The sequence below is a fragment of the Capra hircus genome, chromosome 1 (assembly GCF_001704415.2).
Source record: "Capra hircus breed San Clemente chromosome 1, ASM170441v1, whole genome shotgun sequence".
NCBI lineage: Eukaryota > Metazoa > Chordata > Mammalia > Artiodactyla > Bovidae > Capra > Capra hircus.
This window is the reverse complement of record NC_030808.1, coordinates 133,796,195-133,819,844: the sequence shown is the minus strand read 5'-3', so window position 1 is coordinate 133,819,844 and position 23,650 is coordinate 133,796,195. Positions and strand designations below refer to the sequence as shown.

At 46.2% G+C, this 23,650-nt stretch overlaps 1 protein-coding gene across 2 annotated transcripts in view; it reads left to right on the top strand.

The window, feature by feature from the left end:
* Positions 1 to 23,650, top strand: part of EPHB1 (EPH receptor B1) — a 453,923-nt gene that overhangs the window by 294,195 nt on the left and 136,078 nt on the right. For both annotated transcript variants that reach the window (XM_018050923.1, XM_018050926.1), the window contains one exon: positions 6,214 to 6,369. In XM_018050923.1, coding sequence (XP_017906412.1) covers positions 6,214 to 6,369 — 156 coding nt within the window. The remainder of the gene's footprint in view (positions 1 to 6,213; positions 6,370 to 23,650) is intronic.

The following is a 23,650-nucleotide window of genomic DNA, read 5'->3' as shown; positions in this document are numbered from 1 at the left end:
GAGTCAAGAACCCCTGGGGTCAGCCTCCCTAAAGCGAAGATGAGGGAGGCATTGGGTCGCAGGTGTGAGTGTACAAGCAGGGCTCACCTGAGGCTACAAGACCTGAGTAGAGCCTTGCAGAGCTGTGCGCAAGCCCTGCAGAAAGAGCTTGACCCCCGCCCCCTGTCCCGCCCACCACGCCCATCCTGGGGGCTGCGGAGGTGTGTCTCAGCCACTGCCCACCCCAGCAGGCTCCTCAAGAGCAAGGGCAGAGTTTGGAGACAAAAAGGGAGGTTGAGAGGCAGTGAGCTCAGGGCTGTGAACCTCTTTCTTCCTCACCAGGAGCATGAGCCTCGCCCCTCTCACTGTCACCCCGAGAGGCAGGCACACCTCCCCAGCCAGCTGCTGAGCTGCACCTGCCTTGAGAAAAAGGCACCCGCTTCTTAAACAGGGGATGAATATTCATTGGCATGAACCTTTGCAAACTCATTTGGGGAAAAAAAATTAGATCAGGAGAAGTAATCAGATTATTAAAAAGAAAAACCAAGGACAGAAGGCGGTGGTGGAGGGAAGCATCACATTTAAAATGCAGGGAGAGATTTCCTTTCTGCAGAGAAGCTGTGACCCCCTGGACCATGCACCGGGAATAGTTAAGCTCTCCCACATTCCTGCTGCATAAAAATGTTTCGTGAGGCCTCAGTAGAGGGGGAGGGGCAGAGGCAATGTGCACCCTCCAAGTACAAAAATTATAAAATAATGTTATGAGGTTTTCATTTTATCTCTCTTGGATATCAAGAAAAATTGTGAGAGCTAAAGAGGCTCTGGTGAGTGCTGAGTGACAGGTTAAAGGGCTCCAATAAAGATTAGATGGTCCACTATCTCCTGAGGAAATTGCATAAAAGTGGTTATTCCCTCTTGCTTCTATTAATTTCCTCTTCCTGGCTGCTTGGAAATGCTTCATAACCTGATGCTGCAGATGGGGACGAGAGGCGCTTTCCATTATCTCAATCACTGCACTGTTTATGAGACACTTAATCTGTTTCTTTATAAAGTAATAGTACTGTTGGTGATGGATTTAGTGTCACGGGGAGGCTGCGTGCAGGGAGGGGAGGGGAGGGGGTTCTCAAGAGCATTGTAAGCTCTAGATGATTCCTTACATCCTGAGGCTCTGAGAAGTTGGGTGAGTGTTTCAAGGTGCCCTTCTGGATATCAGCTAGAGGTCACACGTACCAGTCCCCTGTTGCTTGAAGCGGGAGGGAAATGCCGCATATTTTGCTTGGGGGATGGAAAATACACACATGCTTAGGGACCTGGTACTCATGTCTTGTCTGTTGCTCTCTGCCAGAGTCAGGGGCGGGGAAAGATGTGTGTGCGTGGCGGGGGAGGGGGTGCCACCTGAAAGCTCCATTTACCTGTCTGAACCGTGATCCTCTGCAATGGAGTCAATGGAAGCCAACCCCCCTTTTCTTAAGGAAACAAAGCAATCTGGGCTATGCTAGTGTCAGAAACGTACAGCCCTCCAAGTCACAGGTGTCCCTCAGACAGGGGTCTTGTGGGAATACACAGCAAGGCCCTGCGGCTCTTCCTTTCCCACACACCTCCGGGAATAGTGATGACATGCTCCGGGAGGGGATGGGCCTGGGCACTCTCTGACCTAATTTCCCTTTCTGCCTCTCCTGTTCTTCCACCTCTTCCCTTCGAGTTTTGTCTTAGCCTCTCTTGAATTTCACCCCTTAGTCACCACCGGAAAATGCTTCTTCTGGTCCTCATCTCAGAGTGGGGGATCCTCCAAGTCAGGCACTTCCTGCGTGACCGGTCCCCCCACCCCCAAACTAAGAACACACACACCAGCGTTCCATTGTCTGCCTCTTTTCTCACCCCACAAGGAAGGGCACTTCCCAGAGCCTGTCCCCTACGCTCTGGGCTCTGCTCACCTAGATCTAAAAAATTTAGTTGAATGAGAGGTTCGTGTCTATAGTGATAGTGCTGACCATAATTTTAATCAAGAGAAAGGCAACCCCTGAGTTTTGAAATGATATTAAAGCAAGTAACTGTGTTATCAACTTCAAAATTGCTTGACATAGTTTTGGATATGTGCTTGATTAGGTGATCACAGTTCAGTTCAGTTCAGTCGCTCTGTCGTGTCCGACTCTTTGCGACCCCATGAATTGCAGCACACCAGGCCTCCCTGTCCATCACCAGCTCCCGGAGTTCACTCAGACTCATGTCCATCGAGTCCGTGATGCCATCCAGCCATCTCATCCTCGGTCGTCCCCTTCGCCTCCTGCCCCCAATCCCTCCCAGCATTTAATTATTATTATATTTTTGAGCCTTCAGGCAGGTGTGTGTGGCTGCCAGAGCCCCTACCTTTCTCTACTGTGTTACTCCAAACCACTTTGTGTACTCAAGTGACTTCTCTGGCCTGAGGCCATTTCTTTTGCTTCCCTTGGTCTAAATTTTTTTTTGTTAGCCTCTAAGAGCAGCTCCATGTATCACCTCTAATTAAAACTGCTTTTCCTCAAGGGGTAGCACAAATTTCTTATTTATTTTTCTATGTTAAATTTCTAGTAAAGTAACAGTCTTACTAACTTCTATTTCTTTTCAATGATGTCTGATACAAGATGAGTTAAAAAAGGCTTTGTGGACTAGTCTGGCATGCTAAGCATTATTTAAAGCATCAATTCTATGAGAAAATATAGCCCAAGTATGCTGACAAGTTAGTCTAAATGTTCAATAAGTGAACCTAAGAATACAGCTTCTTTATAAATTAGAGAATGCCCAGACATAGATTTTAAAACAATATTAACTTATGAAATCTGAATATTAATGAGATTCATCTATTTTGTGAGTATCAATAAGAAATATGTTACAGACATAATGATTCTCCCATTATACAAAACAGAAATAATCTGTGCAGAAACACATTTTTCCATTTGGTCCCAGGATTGATTTGCCCACTTTTGGGACTCTAAGCTTATCAATCTTAAAAGAAAACTTGTTTTTAAAAGGAACTGGAAAAATGAAGGTGAAGAAGAATTAGCATGGTTTAACTCTTACTGAGCCTGGGTAAATTTTCATATTTGAGTTTAACAGATTCTAATGACCTGTGGGAATTTTTGTGAGAAGTGTTAAATTTCTTTTTTATTGATTCTTTATACAGATAAGCAAGATGAGGATGACATAACTTGCTAGTGGTCACCCAGGTAGTGTCCAGCTGAGCCAGGAATCGGACCCAGGACTGTTGCTAAGGGGGGATGGGGTCTTGCCCCCTCCCAAGACCTTTCTCTCCAGCCCTTCTCTGAAGTTCTCTCTTTTGAAGCTCAGCTTGGCTCCTTCTCTGTCATTGCCCCCCGCCCCCCCATCTGTGGAATCACCTCGTTCTGGAGTCACCTCCTTCTGGGTCTGCCTTCCTTCAGCAGAGATCTCAGAGGAAGACACTTTGTAACTCCCTTGCTATTCCTGGACATCAGGATGGCTGTTTATGCTGTTAATGTATTAAATGTAAAGAAAGGAGGCTTTTAAATGCTGGGAAGAGAGAGAAAACACCTTGTTTCTCTTGGACTGATACATTAAGAAAATTACATGTGGCAGGGCTCCAGTGAAGGCATGAGTCACCATGTTCCCCTCCCCCACTTTCCAGGCAAAGGGCTTCTGCTGTGTTTGGGCAGCACAGAGGTGGGATTTATACGTTCTCCACCTCCAGAACTGAATGAGGCAGCAATGCTGGGTGATCCACAGTAGAAAAGGCCAAGTGCTTCTCACGGGTGAGAAGGAAGAGAAGTGGAAAGGAGAAAGGGAGAGAGGAGGAAAGAGAAGGAAAGACTTTACTGTGTGGGCCTGAAAGGATAAATCTGCAAGTCAAATTCTAGGACACTTTGGGTGTACCATTCAGTTTTCCTTTGGTGTTTTATTTATTAAGCCTTTAGTAGAGATTTAAGTTGTTTTTTTTGTTTTTTGTTTTTTTTTTTTGCTTTTTGCTTTCTACCCAGAAGTTTCTTTTGAATGTGCTGAGACGTGTAGCGGGTGGCCCATTTTTACATGAGTTACAACAGAAATCTTTAAGATAAGGTTACTGAAGCATCTAGACAGTGTGTACCCCAGTGTGTTCCATGGAACTTGAATCCCAGGAGATGTGCTTCAAAATAGGGTTTCTTGGCGAGAAAATACAGCATTCTATATCCCATTTTGGAAGTTCTGAAAAATTCTTATTAAAAAATGAAATGACCTTTTTAAATCCACAGATGCAAAATGTCTGACTGCAGACCCCTTTTGTGAGTAGCTGGTGTTAACAACCGAAAGGACATGGACTCCTTGGAACATGCTGGAGTTATGCCATTCCAGAACATTCCATGACAAAAATTTCCTCCCATTCAAGATGAGCTCCTGCCCCAGACACTTCCAGAGTGACCAAAACCCTTTAGCTCACTTCAGATGAGGGGGTGAGAAAACTTACCCAGCAAAGGAAAGAGTTCTTTCTTGTCTTGGTAGAAGAGACGTGGATATTTTCCAAATAGTTTATATGTATATCATCACTATTACTTCTCCCACTGTGTGATTCTAGGCAACATTTTTTAACCTTTCAGTGTTCCGATTTCCTTATTAACAAAATGGAGCTAATAATAGCTATCCCACAGAGGAACGCATATAAGCACTTGAGGATGTTAACAGATGGTGGCTACTGCTACTGTTAAAAAATACTCTGCACTTTCCAGGAGGACGGTCTATTTGGGAAGATAAGCTTTGTATAAGCAGAAACCTTAGTAGTGGCACTTCTACTATGGCAGTGCTCACATGTGTGCACGCTAAGTCACTTCAGTTGCATCTGACTCTGCAATGCTGTGGACTGTAGCCTGCCAGGCTCCTCCATCCATGGGATTCTCCAGACAAGAATACTGGAGTGGGTTTCCATTCCCTGCCTCAGGGGATCTTCCTGACCCAGGGATTGAGCACACATCTTTTATATCTCCTGCACTGGCAAGCAAGTTCTTTAGCATTAGGGCCACCTGGGAAGTCCCCGGCAATGATTGCATAGTACTGTGGTTGTGTGACTACATTGGATCAAGAACTCCTTGAGGGCAGGTTCTGTTCTCAAAATTCCCTGGGTCAAGTTCTTAGCAGGATCATATTAAATGTCTGTTGTATGAATTAGTGAAGTATGAAAGAAAGCCAGTTGACCATGAAATTAGTTTTGCCTGGTCTCAAAGGAGGATAAGCCAGAGCAGGTTCCTTGGGGACCAGAAGAGTCAGGAGCTGAGATAGTGAGAAAGGGCCTGAGGGAAGCAGACAGGCAGGGCCAATTTTCTGAGGAATCAGCAAGGCAGGAACCAGATGTCTGGAGTCACAGGTCTCTGGAGATGAGGCATGGTAAAAGCTTGAGGAATGGCCTAGAGCCAGACTTTTGGGGGCATGGCTCTTCACAGGCTGGCCTGTGGAGAAAAAAGAATAAGCACCTTATATCTGTGGACAGCTCTAGTGGGCATCAGGTTGTATGAGGCTTTCCCAAACTTCCCCACTGACATGTACATGATAGATGATACCAAGTGCATGGCACGTTCCCCGGTGCACTGCCTGTAAAGCCATCCTTCTTTGCCCCACCCCCAACTCCAAGCGTTTCAAAATGCAATTAAGGGAGAATGATGTTGTTAAGCCAGTAACCTTGAAATCACTTTAATTTCTTCTTAAAGAATCACTCATGAATTTCAGCCCTTTACCATCATTCATAATAAGTGTTAATACAGCTCACAGTGTCCCTCATGTGTGTTACAATGTGACATTTAAGAACCATAGGTCCAGCCCATTGTCAACCAGGGCATTGTTCCATCTGAGTACCAGTGAAATTCCTTCACTGAGTGGATCAGGGTAAGGCCCCACCTGTTAACCAGGTGGAAGAGGGAGGGAATAACCATTTATAGAGCACTTATGCCTCAGACACTGAGCTACACGTTAGATTCATTTTCTCAATTAAATCTCTTGACATACCTGAAAGGGAAGAATCATTATTCATATTGTTCAAGTGAGAGAGGCCATTGGTACTGGGAAAATATATTTCACTTAGGATGTTTGAAGACTTGAAAGTTTTAAGTAGAGGTTTCCTCTATCTGAAATGCTCACTTTAAGCAATGGGGTATCTCAATGTCCTTTTTAAGGGGACAGAATGATTCATTTTCCAGTTCCAGGGAAAGGCCTTTGTGGCCCCTCTTCCATTAATTCTAAGATGGCATCTTTATTTTCCAGCTTGCCCTGCAGGGATGTTCAAGGCCAGCCAGGAAGCTGAGGTCTGCTCTCACTGCCCTTCCAACAGCCGATCCCCTTCAGAGGCATCTCCCATCTGCACCTGCCGGACCGGCTACTACCGAGCGGATTTTGACCCCCCAGAAGTGGCATGCACTAGTAAGTGTATAGTAGGGGCTCTGTGCTGGGGAGTTTGATTGTCTGATAGTGCAAGTGGTGGGCCTGGGGCAGGGACGACTTAAGACACCATTCTCCAATTGCAAGGTACAAAGCAGAAATGCTGGCTGTGGTGCTGAAATGAACAGCTCCTTGCTGGGCAAGCAGGGCCCCTCTATCAGTAGTAATGGTCAAGAGAATGTTCTTTCTTTGTCCCCTCCTCCCAAATGAGAGGGCCTTCCTCCTACCCAAGCAAGACAATTTCTGTCCACCAGATGGTTAAAAATGTCAAATGGAGAGTTCTTTAAGTGCAAAATCAAGGTGCACCAAGATGTTGGAACAATTCCTGGTAACTCTTCCAGTCACCTCCTCCAAGAAGATCACTTGGTCTTCAAAGCTGAGAATATCCTCCCTTTTCACTAGGCTTCCTGTATCTCTGTGACCAGGCTCCCCTCAGAACTCTCATGATTTTACTAATTGTCTAGTAAAATTTTTCTTTTTTTCTAATGTAGATTTTTATAAAACAACATTTTTTATAGTTTTTGATTATAAAGTTAATGCATGTTGACTGGAGAGAATTTGAGCAGAAATGAGTAAATATGAAAACAAATGCAACCATATTATCTATATCCAGAGATAACCACTGATAACTTATTGTGGCATTGGATGTAGATTCTACTGTACATTCAATGGAGAAGTAGAAAATAGAATTTAACACTTTTAAACAAAAATTCCTATTTAGCAGTAGCCATTGATCCCAACCATTGCTTCCCACTTTGTCAGCTGGCTGCTGATTTTCCCCTGTTTCAGCTTTTTTCTCATAAGGTCTCTAAACTGTTCCCCACTCAGCCAGGCTCAAGAAGCCTTCCTCTGCCTCTCAGTATTTCCCCTTTTAAACTTTATACTGGATTATTGGCTCAGTGGTAAAGAACCCACCTGGCAGTGCAGGAGATTGGGTTTGATCCCTGGGTTGGAAAGATCCCCTGGAGAAGGAAATGGCAATTCATTCCAGTATTCTTGCCTGGGAAATCCCATGGTCAAAGAGGAGGAGCCTGGCAGGCTACAAAGAGTTTGATTTGACTTAGCAAGCAAGCACATGCACGCATGGTTGCTTTACAATGTTGTGTGAGTTTCTACTGTACAGCAGAGTCCAGTTATCCTTCACTTGTCTTTTTGGTTACCCAGTGAAGGTCCTTGTGTGCCAGGTGCCTATATGGCACATCCATGCCTCTGCCAAACGACAGGACCAGAGTCTAGCATGAATCCCTGAGGCAGAAATTCTAGGGGCTGAGGCCTGTGCATCAGCCCCACCACTCTCCCACTCTCTGCTGTAGAGGGAAGGGCAGTCATCCTGCCAAAACGGAAGCGAGGGCAACTCTGCTCCCTGTAGGGGAGGGCTGGAGGAGGGGAGATTTTCCCCACCATGTTCTCCCTCATAATTCACCATCATGTGGAGATCAGAAGCACCTTTATCCCTGCACAGCACTTTCAAGAACTTGCTCCTCCTCTCTTAAGTGTGGCAGCCCTAAAATAGGGATACTTTTCCCTTTCAGTATTCCTGTTGCATTCAGAAGTCAGTGCTCCAGGTTAACCTCTAATTATGCTAGAACTTTCTTCTGTGTTGGGTAATGTTGCCCGGATTGCTCCGAGTAAGGACCTTTCCTTCACCTCCTCTGACCAAACTCCTTCCGCCCACCCCAGTATAGAAAGACACGGAGGAAACATTTCATACATGTTTGCAGTTCTGATGGGCAGAAAAAAATGACTGAACTCCAGGTAGAATTTCTTAATCCTGGCCTTGCAGTATATATAACCTTGGCTGGATAAAGAAGAAGAATGAAAGTGCCTTCTAGATCAAACTTCTGAGGTCAATCAATGCTTATAGATTGGAACTGAGAAAAAGCTCATCCTTTTGTAAATTGATTTTCCCCCAGATCTCTCTGGGTTGATATGAACAGAAATGATTCCATTTCTGCTGATTGGAGTCCCAGTCTTCCTTTTGTGGCTCAGTGGTAACGAACCCACCTGGCAGTGCAGGAGATGTGGGTTTGATCCCTGAGTTGGAAAGATCCCCTGGAGAAGGAAATGGCAATTCATTCCAGTATTCTTGCCTGGGAAATCCCATGGTCAAAGAGGAGGAGCCTGGCAGGCTACAAAGAGTTGGGTTTGACTTAGCAAGCAAATCAGCACCCCTGTACTGATTTCTGAGGTTCCTCTGTGTGTCCCTGTGAACCCGACCAGCATTGTTTCATGCACTTCTTTAGAAGCCGCTTAGGCTCAGTCTCTACTTCCTGGATATCCAGACTAAGGACCAGTCTCCACGATTGCCAGAATCCAGGTTCTCACAGCTTCCATCCTGAAAACATCCCCCTCCACTCTCACAGACCCTGTCTTACTGGCCAGCCTCCCTCTGCAGATAAACTCGTGAAAATAAAAGTCTGGGACCCCAGCTTCCAGCTCCAGCATACACACCCTGTAAATCCATCCAGCCCCTGAAGAAGGCCACCTAGAGAGAAGGTAGGGCAATGACAGACGTGGAGCTCATTGCTTCGTAGCGCCTCTCTCTTTACCTCTCACATGACATCTCCCTTTTATTTCTCTGTCACCTGACCTGATGTGCTTGAGCCAACAGGGCTGATTCGTGGTATAAACAGGAGCATCCCAGAGCCTTCACTCTGCACACTGTAGACCTTCACTGCCCACTGCTCATGCATGTGCTGAGTCCAGCTCATTAAACTCAGACCTCCCAAGCTTTTCTGTCTTACACTGGCAGCTAGCTCTAAGTTAGGCACACCTTTCCAGCTCCTATGTCCTACCACAATCTCCACATCTTACCCAGAGTGGGGAGGTAAATGCAGGACTTGTCAGGATGTCAGGGTGTGGAGGAATGTCACCACACCCTGTACACAGTCCTGAGCTGTTTCAACCCCTAGAAGCAGAATTCTAGGGTCTGGCCAGAAATTGCCAAGTCAGAGTCCCAGTTGCCTATAGAGGTCTGGCCAAGAGCAGCTCAAGGACACATTGTCCAGCTCCAGGCTCTGGTTGGCAGGGGCCAGCAGTGGGTAAGAGGACCCAGAGGCCAGACTGGCTGGCAGCACAATGCTAGGCGAAACAAGTGTAAATAAACCTATTATTTTATTGAGCCTCATTATATATTTGATTTATTGTGTGCCAGGGAAGTACTGTATGAAAAAGTCAATTTGTTGGCTTTTATACTCTCATTAGGGTTTCCTTTTAAAGCATTCTAATTGGAGGTGCCATCTGTTCTCTTAAAAAGGCATCGCACATCACTAGTGTAAATAATTTTTCAGATACAAGGAGCATATCTGGAGCTGTGGAGGCCAGGCACAGCCCTGCCCCATGGCCTTGGGTCTCAGCTGGTTCTGCAGGTGGAGCAAGGCAGCCAGCATGGGCCTGGCCAGCTGATAGAGGATTGGTGGGGGGTGAGGGGGGATGGGTGGGCAGGGCCCAGGTGCTTGTTCATTTCACAAGTGCACACCTCTGTCCAGGCAAACAAAGGATGGTGATGGCCCAATGAGGTGCTAGGAGGACCCAAGCAAAGGGGAACTCTGTCCTTCTAAAATATATAGGCCGGTGGGTGCCTACAGTGTTCAGGTCTGGGTTGTGATGCGGGAAAGGGACACAGTGTGGGAAGCCTCCAAGAGCCTAGGTCTCAGGCATGGCCTGTTGCCACTGTCTTTTAATAAGGTTATATCAACAGTCATTCACTGACAATACTGGACATTTTATTAAAAAAAATTTCTGATTTAAAATGTACTCTTTTTTACAAGGCTAAAAATATCTGTAGTTTGCTAAAAAAATTGATGTTTTTAGACTCTTGCTAATCTCTCAAAACAAGCACCACATATATATTCATTGTATTTTTTATAGTGTTCAAAGTGTTAATTTATTTTAAATTAATCTAAACATTTAAAATGCATGACAACTTTCATAGCCCTGTGTGGGCATTTCCTTATTTTCTTTTTAATCTCTCGGGAGAACCTAGGATCTCCTTGACCGATGAGACGCCCTGGGAGCCCTAAGTCCAAGCACAGTGTCCAGCCCTATGCTTGACAAAGTTCATGGATTCAGCAGGGACTTGGATGCACCCCAAGGCTGTGTCAAAGGGCTGGGGTGGGCTTTCAGTGAAGTCAGAGAAGAGGGGCATAGGGAGCTGTGTGAATGAATCTGTGATGATGTTAGTGCTGCTGATCTTGGACACCCAGCTCCCTTCTTCCTTCTTCTCCATCCTGCTCAAGTCTCTGCCAGTCCTGGCATTCTGGATCAGCTGCATCATACCTGGCCAACTGCCCCCTTGTCCTGCCAGGGCCCCATGTGCTCATTTTCAGGAAGAAGCCTTGTTCTCAGCAGGGTTTGGAGGGAAGGAAAGGAGAACCGAGAAGACTGGTATGAGTTTAGGGTGCAATGCTGCAGCATATCAGGGCTGCCCTCAGAGACAGAAGGACAACCTAAGCCACGGATGGGATCAGGTGAGAGCTGAGGGATGGTTAGAGGCAAGTCACAGATCACAGGTGACACCACCCCCACCCCAACCCCTGCTAACAGAACCCCTTGAAAGAAGCAAGGCTATATGGAGTGCTCAGTGGGGACCACCTTTAACGAGGAGGAATTATCAGTAGGCTACTTAGAGAAGTGGGCAGGAGGAGAGGTCAAAGGAAATGTCTAGCCCCACCAGCCAGGAAGGGTTGCAAAGGCTCTAGGCTGGGGAGCTGAGACTCTGAACATCAAGGTTACTGACTTCAGCTGAGTAAGTTGCTCACCTTTCTCCTCCCGCTTCCTCCTCCTGAGGTCCCCTGGGGAGTCTTGGCACCCCAAACTGCCCCTGTCTCCTTGACTAGGTCCTGGGAAAGCTGATTGGATCATCGGTTTGCATGTAGCACTGGGAAGGTGGGCTTGGCACTTCACAGACGGAAGTTTGAAGCTTGTCTCTGTCTCTTACTGTTTCTGTGAATTGAACTAGTTTCTTACCCTTCTTGTGTGCTGTTGTTTTCTTCTCATGACCTCATAATAATGCATGCTTCTCTGGGTTGTTATGAGGATTAAACAAAATCATATTGTGGAGTCTTTGGCTCAGTTCCTGGTTCATAGTAAACTCTCAATCAGTGTTAGAACTTGCTTTGGTTACATCCCTGGAAAGTGTGAAGATTGCAGCAGATATGGAAGCTTCCAGCATGATTGGAGATCTAAAAATAAAAGTGATGTCCTCAGGGGGAGAACAGGTTTGATGCCAGCCCCGAGTGTCACAGCAGAATCTATCGTGCAGCTCGGATCACAGTCACCATTCACCTTGGCCTGGAGCTCTCGATGAAAACAAATGAGAAGGTGATGGCCACTGGGAGCGGCCAGGCCGTGGGAGGAGGGAGCGGAAAACAGAGCGTCTGAGGACTCCAGGAGCAGCTCACTTCCAGAGCTGAGAGGCGCTGAGAAATGGGGCGGGAGCAGTGGCCGAGGCGCTGGGCTCTCAGTTCTCAGGGAGCAGGGACGCCATGACTCCTCCGGGTCGGACTCGCCTCTTTCGCAGGAGGGTCTCATGGCCCCAGAAGTGTGATGGGTGGGCCAGCAGGAGAGAGGTGGGAGCCAGGAATGCATGAGGAAATGTGCGCACTGTGAGCACCAAAATGCATGTCTTCAGTTTTAAGTAATTTCTATTTATGGGGGACGAAATGGAAAGGAGGAATTTATGAAGCAGGTGAAAATAGATAATTATGTCTTATAAAATTGCTGTCTGTGAAAAACTATGTGAAAGGATTGGTGTAAAAATAATTGCCTTGTTACATTTCTGACCACAAAAACCCTTTTTCTCCATCACCCACATGGGAAAAACTTTGATGGATCACAGAGACAAGCTAGTACTTGTCTTGTTTCTTTATTTCTTCTTCAAATGCACTCGGTTACCTCTGCAGTTTCGATCATAGAGGTGGAGTGTTAGATGGGGCTCCAGAAATTATTGTCCTATACCCCTCTCCCCTCTCATGGGAGACAGGTTGGCGGCCAGTCCCTGTGATCCCCCGGTGACCACCTCTGACTTTCCTCCTGACTCAGGGAGGCTGAGCAGCAAGGCAGGCATGTTGGGTGTGGATCCTAAGGTGTGTGGCCTGGGACATGTGACATCTTCTGTGAACTGGGGCTTCTTATTGGCTGAATTGGGCATGATGGAACTCAGATTAGGAGGTTGTGGGAATTAATGATAGGATGTCCTGGAAGCCCCAGGATGAAAGCTCACGACTGTCTGCCTCTAGTGCCACAACCCCACACACATTGAGAACTACCCTTTGGTAGCTCTGAGGAGGATGTTGGAGATGGCCATGTGGTGATGGAGATTTGCTGTTACTTTTGCTCTTGAATCTGCCTCCCACAACAAAGGAAAAGAATCCACTCTTCCTTCTCTCATCTCTGCCTACTCCCATTACTCTCTATTAAGCTCATGTTTCATCCTTTGTTGGCAGCTGTTAACCTCTTTCATCCCATCTGTCCCAGGGCAGCAGAGTGGTCCCTATGATAGAGGGAACATAGCCCTTGGATGGAGTGCCCAGGAGTGTGGCATTGCCCAAACTTGGTCTTTCCAGGCAGCATAAAGAAGAGGAGAGCAGGACTCAGGGGATGGAAGGGGCCTGGAGATGACAGAGAAAGAAGGAACTCCTCTGCAGAGAGGTCTGATAGTCTTCATGCCACTGTGAAAAGTCTGCAAGGACATCAGATCATAACCTTCTTCCACCAATCCTGGGTCCTGCTGCCTTTTGCTTGACAAGATGGCCAGTAATGGTTTCCTTTATAGCCGTGGTTTCTAAATGCAGTGCTTGGACAAGCAGCCTCAGTGTCACCAGGGGACTTGTTAGAAATACAAATTCCCGGCCCCTCTCTAGACCTCCTGAATGAGGTACTCTGGGGAGGGGGAGTGGGGAGAAGAGGAGGCAGAGATCTGAGTTTTAACAAGCCCTCCAGGTGATTCTGAAGCTCACTAAAGTTTGAGAACATTGCTTTAGAATTAGTCATGTCTCTCTGTGTGCCGCTTTATGACTCCTGGGCATAAAGGCCATTGAGTGAATTCCTGCCGAGTGGAATCAAAGCTTCTGCTCCTCCCCATCAGTGTCTTGTGTAGCAGACTGGAGAGACGGGGGGTTGGGAGGGTATGAATACATACCCAAGGAAGAAGAGAAGAGGAGGGGATGTGATGTGAGTGTGTGTCAGTGCTGAGTGTTTCAGAGGAGGATCTCACTAGTTCTCAGAACCACCCCCACCTGCTCTGGCGCAGTTTCCATTACATTCTCTGTCTTGGGTGGTGGGAGCAGTGATGGAGGAGAGAGAGTACAGATGAGTGAGCACTGCCTGGCTGGAGCAGGCTCAGGGAGGGTGGAGGGGGAAACTGAAGCAGAAGCAAAGTGACTGGTGACTGGTGGGGGCCGGTCCCCTGAGCTCAGATGGAGGATCAGGTGAGCAGAGTGATGGAGTGATGGGTCTCACCCCTCAGATGGTCCTTCTCACCACGTAGCGAGAAGGTCCAGAGGTAGCTTCCGGGTGCCATCATTTCAGGAAAGGGCCCTTTAGTCCAATAGAGCAGGAAGCTTCCCCCAGGGTGATGCACTCCACAGGGCACAGGACTGCTTGCTCCTATGCCTACACATTGGGGATGATTTTAAATACTTCCCCAAAACCAACCTTTTCAAAAACATGTTCCTCTTCATCTAGGAGTTGCAACCTATTAAAAGAGGGCTACTTCACTCAAGGTTAGTTTTACTCATTCATTACTGATCAGGGCTTTAGGAAAAGTTTCACCATGTGCCCCTTTCTATAGGTAAAGGAGCTGCTTGACTTTACCCTGGTATGTGATCCACACTGTGCATAAAAACATCATTTGTGCTTTTTTTTTTTTTTTCAATTTGTGCTTTTGAAGTGGAGGTAATGTGTGTTTTCCTTGAGGTGAAATTCCAACAAGGGTCACAGAAGAACAAGTGTCATGGGGTAAGCTGTTTCTCTGAGCACCTGGATTCGGATAGTGTATATACCTGGATTTAGAGTTGAGGGCATGTGAGGGGAGCTGAAAGCTATAAAGAGCTGTCACTGCTGTTTCAAGAAGGGTCAGCATTGCCTGTGTACTTGGGCTTTCACACTTCTATGGTCTACAGTTTCTTTTCACAGTTGTTGGACCCAAGTGAATATAACCCTTAGGAGGCATCATATAGCTCCAAGTTTTAAGCTAATAGCTGGGCATAAGCGCTGACATTTCTGTTTCACTTTTTCATCTTAAGTACATTTCATCTTATGGGCATTTGGAGTCACAGATTATTAACACTTGGAGTGGCCTTCTAGGCCCTGCCTCTCAAACTCCTCCCCAGTGTCAGCCTCGTCTCTCCAACAACCCTGAGAAGTGGTCATTTCATTTGTAGCTTTCTGAATATTTGTGATGACAAACAGCTGATTTTTTTTTTTTTTTTGCAGGGTGGCTGTACTCCATTGCTAGGCAGCCATCACCTATCACTGTAAGAGAGAGCTTCTGCACCTCCGATCAGGCACTGCCTTCCTTCCGTCCTCACCACTGGTCCATCACTGAGGAGCAGTGTCCTGCAGGTGGAACCTTTGGTTCCATTGCTTATGAACAACTTTCTCATCCTTCCTCAATCACCGACTGTAGGCTGAACATAGTCTGCTCCTGAATGTGCATGGTTTCCTGAGCCTCAGTGTCCTGGCTGCCTATTCTGAATCTCTCACATTTATCCATCCAACTTAAAATATGGGAGCCAGAATGAAACATATGACCCTCACCCCTGAGCAGGACCCAAAGAAATTTGGTGGCTCTTCTGAGACTGAGATCCTGTTAATTGTTCACTTTGATGCAGCCTCTCACACCATGGGCTCCAGTCAGACTTCTTTACTTCTAAACATTCAAAACTTTTGTTTGTCTCTTCGGGAGATACTGCCCATCTGGGTCTTTTCTTTCCTGCACTTATACATGTAACTTCAGACCTTTTGGCCTCATGGGTTTGGGGGCCGTGCTCTTTCAAGTATACAGCATTTTGAAAACTGATTTCAACTGACAAGTATTAGCGTAACTGGTGCTCTATGCTCTAGGGCTGAGTTCAAGCACTGCTCTGACACTTCCCAGGTGTGTGATGTGGGGCAAGTGACATAGCTCTGTCTCCATTTTCTCATTCATAAACTGGGTGTTTATTATGAACAGAGCATTAGCATCTGCTTCACTGTGTTGTCAAGGGTATAAATGGAGTAATATTTAGAACACTATTTAGAACAGTGTTTGGCATGCAGGATGCAGTCAATGAAAGTAAGCTATTTTGTTTTACTACTATTATTGGAGTTGTGCACTCTACTTTTGTGCTATTTTCAAAGCAGCTTGAATCCAAGCACTGGAATTACCATTTAGCTAACATTTCTTCCTTTGGTACACAAGTATCTGTGTACTTTTTTCAGTTACTGTCCTTGAAATCTAGGTACATTGTCTATATTCTTTTTCTCTAAAGGCTCATAAACTTTTAGACAAAGAAACAATGTCATTTGGCCTGACTTATACTTAGAGACCCATGCTGGTTTTTGTCACCGTTTTCTTGAGGCTCACAAAGCATTGTTTTAACTATGAAGTTTCAGAAGTAGGAGGGGATTGAGGTAAAATTTATTCATGTAATCTACTCTCTTCTCTATTTTGAAAATCAGAACAAAACTGTCTAATGCATGGCTGTACGAGTCACTGTGGTCCTGAATGCTCCTTGGCAGCCTTCAGGCAATGGCTTTGATGTCTAATTTGGAGGCTTTGGTCCCAGGCAGGGCTGGCCTGGGATGGATGCTGGAATTGGATGGCAGCTATGGCTCAGGGTTCTTAAATCTTCCCTGCTCTATTTCTTCTCCTCTAAAGAGGAGACAGTCAGAGGCACATGGCTGTACATCGTCTCTCTTCTGCCAGCATCTTACTTCATCCCCAGGAAAGAAGGTGCATGCTCTGAATATTCTATTCAGATCTGTTCAGGTGTAGGGCTTTCTCTGTCCACTGGACTGGAAGCTGTTGACATACTGATCTGATTTTTTAATCCCCTCTGTGGGCTTACATGGTTGGTGCCCAACATAGGGCTTACATGGTAAGAGCCCTGCTGTTGGGATCAGGCAGACCAGACTTCACTCTTGACTCTACCCTTCTGTTGCTGTGGTAACTTAACCTCTCTGAAACTCCATTTCTTTTCCATAAAATGAGGATATTGTTTATCGCTGTGCTGAGTTGTGACGATGTATATACCTAACTCAGCATCAGATGTATGGTAAGGTCTCAGAAACTTGTCTTTGTTTTGGTTGTTATGAATAAGGTTTGAGTCATATCTGAATTGCACATTCCACAATCAGAACAGAAAATGTGGGGCAGGGGGGTTGGGGAATGGGCATTTTAGGGCAGTTGCTTCTGGAGAGCCATCCTAGGTTGGCTGGAATCTTATACCATCATCCCCATCTCCACTCCATCATGATGTGATCACAAATCCAGGTATTGCTGGTGCAGACCGCCTTGGTCCCCAGCTCCTCACAGGTGATCCCCAGCTGTGACTGGGGTCCTGGTTCCTCTAGTCCCCACTTCTTCCATCCATGAAACCCAGAATCAGATCCTGATCCAATTCTGACACCAGAGGCCAAGGCCAAGTCCCGTAGGGGGTTAGGTCTGGGACTCACTCCTAGATCTTCAGCCAGTTGCCTCTTTGCAATCAGCTTTCAATTTCACCTCTGCCAATCAGTCCTGGTACCCATGTAAGCCTGTTGCACCTCTGTTACTGATCATTAAGCTTCCCTGGGAGCTGGACTCAGAACCTACCTTCAACCCCATTACACAGGGTGGAGTTCCTGGCTCCACCTCTTTTTCATTCTCTGCCCTTCTAGCTGCCATATTAGAAACCTGGCACTAGCCGACCCTTTCTCAAATCATGACAGTGGTCTTCTATGTCCTCTGGCTGGTGAATACATGTGAAAGCCCCAAAGCAGTTGCCAGAGATCCACAGATGTCACTGATGGCTTTGCTTGGGTGTGACAAAGACCAGGAGCTCCAGGTGTCTTTGACTCTCATAGAAGCAAGCCACTCTCAATTAGTATAAGGGTATATTCTGAACACTGTCCAAGTGAGCAAAGCTACCTGTGTCATTAGTGAAGTACGCTGACTGGAATTGTACAAAGAGGTATTCCTGTCAGGAAGGTTTCTGAATCGTATGGGAAATTGGATGAAGTAGAAAGAAATGAGTCTTGTAGTCAGTATGGGCTTGTCTATACTCTTTGAATTATGTGTGGCATAGGACCAGGACACTAGCATTTTGTAGTGATTTATTTTGAAACTCTGTGTTGGTCTTCTGAGAAAATTTCCATGCAGTTGGCTATAAAGTACACATTTGGATCCAGACAGTTGAAAACTCTTATGATAGGGGGTTGGCTGTGGGCTTAAAGCCTGGACTCCCCAGTGGGTAAATGGTCATGGATGACTTTGCACAGAGAGAGCAGGCTCCAGTCATAAGTCAACTGGGAGACCACCTCTGCTCAGCACAACCAAGGTGCTCTGACTCTGAGACTGCATTAAGAAGAGTGAATGGTCTCAGGAATTGATGGGTAGAGGGCCGAATGCCACTTGGACACAAAGGTCCCTCTGTCCTCCCTTCCCATTCTGTAGAGAGAAGGTTGGGGCAATGGTGGTCATGGTGTGTTGCTTCCCCCTAGCCCCTCATGGCTATGGGCTTAGACTTGCAAGAAGATGTCCAAGGTGGTTTTGGAGCAGATCCTCTGGGTTATCACTAAGCTCTGCTCACCTTGCGAGTGTCAGTAAAGGATGCTCAACATTGCTGAGTGGAAAGAGGCCAGCATGGCACCTGGGGAGTGAGATTGAGATGTGGCTTGGTACAAGCTGGCTCTGCTGCATCAGACATGCCTAGAAGGTGGGTGGTTGGGGGAGGGGGGTAGTGGGAAGCCCTGCCACTGCTCAGTGAGAAAAGTTAGAAAGCCACTCTGTCCCCTCAAAAGGGTGCTGTTTGCCAGCCAGCACAGAGGAACTGCACATGAGGTGAAAAGTCACTCTTATTGTGAGCAAAAGGCAGGCTTTATGGTCATGCCAGTGAAAGGGCTGCAGGCAGCTCTGTTGAGGTCAGCCACACCCATGCCTGCATCCCAAGCATGGTGAAGGCTGTGCAGCACCTGACCTATGGCTAAGGCCCTTTCTGAGTGGACCCCAAGTACCATGCGCCTGGTACCCCTGGCCACAACCAACTGGATCAAGAGCATAAGCAAGTAACAGTAAGTCTAACATGATAGCTGGTGCTGATTAAGCCCCTGATGTGGATTTTCTCAGCTATCCTCACAGAATATAAAGTGGTACTACTGTTATTCCCAATGTACAGATGAGAGAACTGAGGTCCAGCATGGCTAGTGTCCTAGCTCATACATTTGTTCGTGAGTGGCAGGGCCCAATTTCTTCCCAGACCTGACCAGGTAGGGCTCCTTGGCTTCAGTGCTAGGCTTCAATCCTTAGGAAGGAGTTCCATTGCCTCTGAGATGGCCTGACATCAAACTAATGCTGCTACCCACTTGAGACAGTGAAGGATTGTGTGTCATTGGTCAAGGGTCATTTTGTGAGCTCTATGGAAGTGGCTTGGAAATGACCTTCAGCAAGACTGGGGAAGAGGAGAATTGGTGGGTGGGGGACGCAGAAGATGATGGAGAGGGGAACAGTGTGGGAAAGGGGAGAGGGTGGAGGCACAGCCACCTCTGCTGTGTTATATAGTCCCCCATAGGTGGTCAACACAGCATTTCACTAACATAAATAAAAATGAAAATGCTCAGACATACCTTGAGGGCACACAAGCCTATATTTGTGGAGGAAATTAACCTAGAAATAGAATTGCTGGGTTGCTGGGCACATGTACTCAGAAAGCCAATCAAAGTGCTGTCCCAGAGGACTAGGCCTTGACCAAGTGACACCCCCACCAGTGGTGTACATCTTGCTTCTCCACCCACGGGCTCAACTGGATGTTATCAAGACTGGCTTTTGCCAGTTTGACTGACCTCCTAAAATTTTTGACCATATTTCCCTTAATGTAAATTACTATGTCTTTTTCATACATTTATTGACCAATTTATTTTGTCTCTTGGAAATTGACTATTTTTGCCCTTTTTCTGTTTTTAAAACTTGACTTTTAGATGCCTGTTTATTAAATGTGGCATCTTGCCCCCCAGCCCGCTTATGTGTATGTGCTCAGTCATGCCCAGCGCTTTGTGACCCTATGGACTGTAGCCTCCCAGGATCCTCTGACCATGGGATTTTCTAGGCAACTGGAGTGGGTTGCCATGTCCTCTTTTATTATATCTTCCTGACCCCAGGATTGAACCCACGTCTCCTGCATTTCTTTCACTGCAGGTGGGTTCTTTACCTCTTGAGCCACTTGGGATTGTGCAGCCCTCTACTTATTTTTTACTCTGTTTATGAACACATTTTTGGCATTTTCGAGATTTTTAATTTTTGAGCTTAAACTTGACCTTTTTAAATTTCTGATTTGGGGGATTTGAGTCTTGACTTTTTGCCTTGGTTTTGTGTATGTCTTCCCCACTTTAAGATATAAAAACACTCTAATTTTATTTTAGTACTTTATATAGTGTTTATTTTTAGCACCTTCCTTCATCTAAAACTTACTTTGTGTAAGACGTGATATGATGTTCCTATTTGTCTTATTAAAAATAGCATCCAATCAGCTCCATCTGAATTATCCAAAATGTTAGTGAAATGCCTCTTTGGTTACAGACTAAGTGCCTGTCTGTACTCATCTTTATTCCTTACTGTTGATTGTTTAGTCTCGTCTGGGACCAGTTCTAAGCTGTTCTAAAGATAGTAGCTTTGTTGTATATTTCAATAACTGGTAGAAGAAGTCTGTACATATTATTCATTGTCAGAATGTCTTGCCAACTCTTAAACATTTTCATCTGCAAGATGAACTTTGAAATCAGCTTGGCACAACTCATTAATCAATCCTATTACATTGGGACTGGGAAAGCATTAAATATATGGGTCACTTTGGAGATGACTGTCCGCTTTATGATCTGCATCTCCTCATCCAGGAGCATGTGTTCAAGTCTTCTTTTATGCCCTTAAGGAAAGTTCTATAGTTGTCTTCATACAAGCATTACACAAGCCTTGTGAGATTTAATCGTAAGAATTTTATGGGATTTGCGGCTATTGTGAACAGGTGATTTTTTTTCATTATATTTTTCAAAGAGGTTATGATTACTGTTAGCAAAGGACTTACTGGTAATGGGAATAGTGAGCTTCCCATCACTGGAGGAATCAAACAGAAGCTGGCCAACCAGGTAGGGACGATAGAGGGCATTTACCACCAGGGACACACTCTAGCCTCCAGGATTCCTTCCCATGCCAAAAATGAGTATGTCTGTGACATGTCAGAATCAGGACTTGATTTTGGATGGCCCATACATTTCTGGGAGGTATACCTGCCTTTTGCAACTTTTCTTTGTGTTCCCTTGACCTTGAATTGTTGTCTTAGGATCCTGGGCCTTTTTGTACACCCAGAAAGAGGCAACACAAGTCTCTTTTAGAACCACACGGGGCGGTGCTGGGAGATTCTTCTGTGTGCATGCTCAGTCACTCAGTCATGTCAGATTCTTTGCGACCCCATGGGCTGTAGCCCATCAAGCTCCTCTGCCCATGGGGTTCTTCTGGGAAGAGTACTGGAGTGGGTTGCCATTTCCTCACACAGGGGATCTTCCTGACCCAGGGGTGGAACCTGCATCTCCTGTGTCTCCTGCATTGGCAGGTGGATTCTTTACCACCGTGCCATCTGGGAAGCCCCAGGGGAATGATAGCAAATATGAAATTTGTTCTGAAAGCTCTTCTTTATCTTCTGTGTTTTCCTAGAGAAAACTAAATGAATAACCCATTACTATGTAACCCATAGTCTCTTCCCAGCTATTGTCTTGATGCCTTTCTGTTTCACAGTCTCTAAAAATGATAGAGAATTGACAACTGGAAAAATTCTGTCACACAGTGAAAGGGCTGCTGGTCATTTGTGAAGAACTACGGAGATGCAAGGCTCCTTTGTGGGCACCACCCTCTCTCTGGGAATGGTGAGGAGAGATGACTGCTAATCATGCAGTAGCCTTGAGACCTCATCCCAGCCACTGCCTCCCTCTCCAGCTCCCCACACGCAGCAGGGGCTTGTCCAGTCTGGCCCAGATGGATATAGTATTGTAAAAACTACCTTGGAAAATCAATGCCCTTCTCCCTTTAGTACCTAGTATTTGAGAGCTCAGAGTAGGCTGTGTGCTTTACCTATAAGGGATAATAGAGGGCATTCACCACCAGGGACACACTCTAGCCTCCAGGATTCCTTCCCATGCCAAAAATGAGTATGTCTATGACATGTCAGAATCAGGCCTTGATTTTGGATGACCCATACATTTCTGGGAGCTGAGGTGCTTTACCTATAAGGCTGACATCATGTGTGTGAACCTCATCCTTGACAGGCCTTGGCCCAGTGGCTACCAACCATATCTCAAGACCCATAGTATCCATTTTCTTATTCTAGATTTCTTTCCTGATCTCAGCCTCCACACTTGCACCAACCGGGGGGGGGGGGCAGGGATTACCAAGCTCTGGGCTGAGTCAGGACATGCTAAATCAAATAAGTGGTTTGGGGTGGTTCAGGTGATACTGAGTTGGTATCAATTAGAAATGATGTTCCAAAACATGTTGCTCTGTGGGAGCCAAAGTAGGGTCTATCTGTCTGTTGCGCCAAAGACTGGTGTATGTCCTAAAGTCTTTTGACTTCAAGAAGACTCTGGCTTAGACTGTCGCCTCTGGTGACAGCAAACACCTTGGAGCATGCCTGGCAGGATCTGGCCTAGTGTATGGATCTTTCAGGAGGAAGATCTGTGGGGACCATATGGGGATACTTGAGTCAGAGATGCCATGAGCAGGGTCTAGGAGTGTCCAGCCTTCGCTAACCTGGGTAGGAGCCCTGTAGACAAGCTTTGTGGTTCAGTCGCTAAATCATGCCACCCCAGGAACTGCAGCATGCCAGGCTTCCCTGTCCTTCACTATCTCCTGGAGTTTGCTCAAACTCATGTCCATTGAGTCAGTGATGCCATCCAACCATCTCATTGTCTGTCGCGTCCCCTTCTCCTCTTGCCCTCAATCTTTCCCAGCATCAGGGTCTTTTCCAGTGAGCCAGCTCTATGCATCAGGTGGCCAAAGTGTTGGAGCTTAAGCTTCAGCGTTAGTCCTTCCAGTGAATATTTAGGGTTGATTTCCTTTATGATTTGATCTCCTTGCTATCCAAAGGACTCTCAAGAGTCTTTTCCAACACAATTCAAAAGCATCAATTCTTCAGTGCTCAGCCTTCTTAATGGTTCAATACTCACATCTGGAATAACGCTTTCACTGTTGGAATAACCATAGCCTTGACTATATGCACCTTTGTTGGCAGAGTGATATCTCTGCTTTTTATACGTTATCTAAACTTGTCATAGCTCTTCTTCCAAGGAGCAAGCGCCTTTTACTTTCATGGCTGCAGTCACCATGCAGTGATTTTGGAGTCCAAGAAAATAAAATCTGTCACTGTTTCCATTCTTCCCCCATCAATTTGCCATGAAGTGATGGGAGTAGATGCCATGATCTTAGTTTTTTGCGTGTTTAGTTTTAAACCTGGTAAATCCTATAGAGGGTCTGTCTGGGGCCTCAGAAGTCATAAGCAGGAAAATGTCTGCAGAGGGCCTTCATGTCAGATGTCCCAGACAGTGTCTTCTATTCACTGCACAGGTGTGTATGTGGTCACAGTTTCTCTGCTGAAAGGTGGATGGATGGACAGGGATATCTGGGTAACTATCAGATAGTCTTTGGTGCATGTGGAGCACACCAAGATACACTGACAGCCTCAACGTATGTTCAGCTGTTTGCTTCCCTCATCAGTGAGGAGAGAGCAGGGACCCTGCGTGTCCCCTTGCAGCACAGTGTGTGGCCATCTCCAGGCCCAGGAGGGTGTGTCCACCAGCCTTGTCAGTCAGTGCTTGGTGTGACTGCTGTGCAGGTGCCTGCCTTCCCTGCACACTTTGAGCTCCTCAGGGTAGACCCCAGGGAACTTTTCATACCATAATCCTATGTATGGGTCTTAGTGTAACATAGAGTCTCAGGGACATGGATGGATCAGCCAGGAGTGAAAGAGTAGGCTCAGAGTATGCAAGTGACCTGCCTAAAGTCACAAAGCTGGCACTCAGCCCAATTTTCCAGCACATCTTT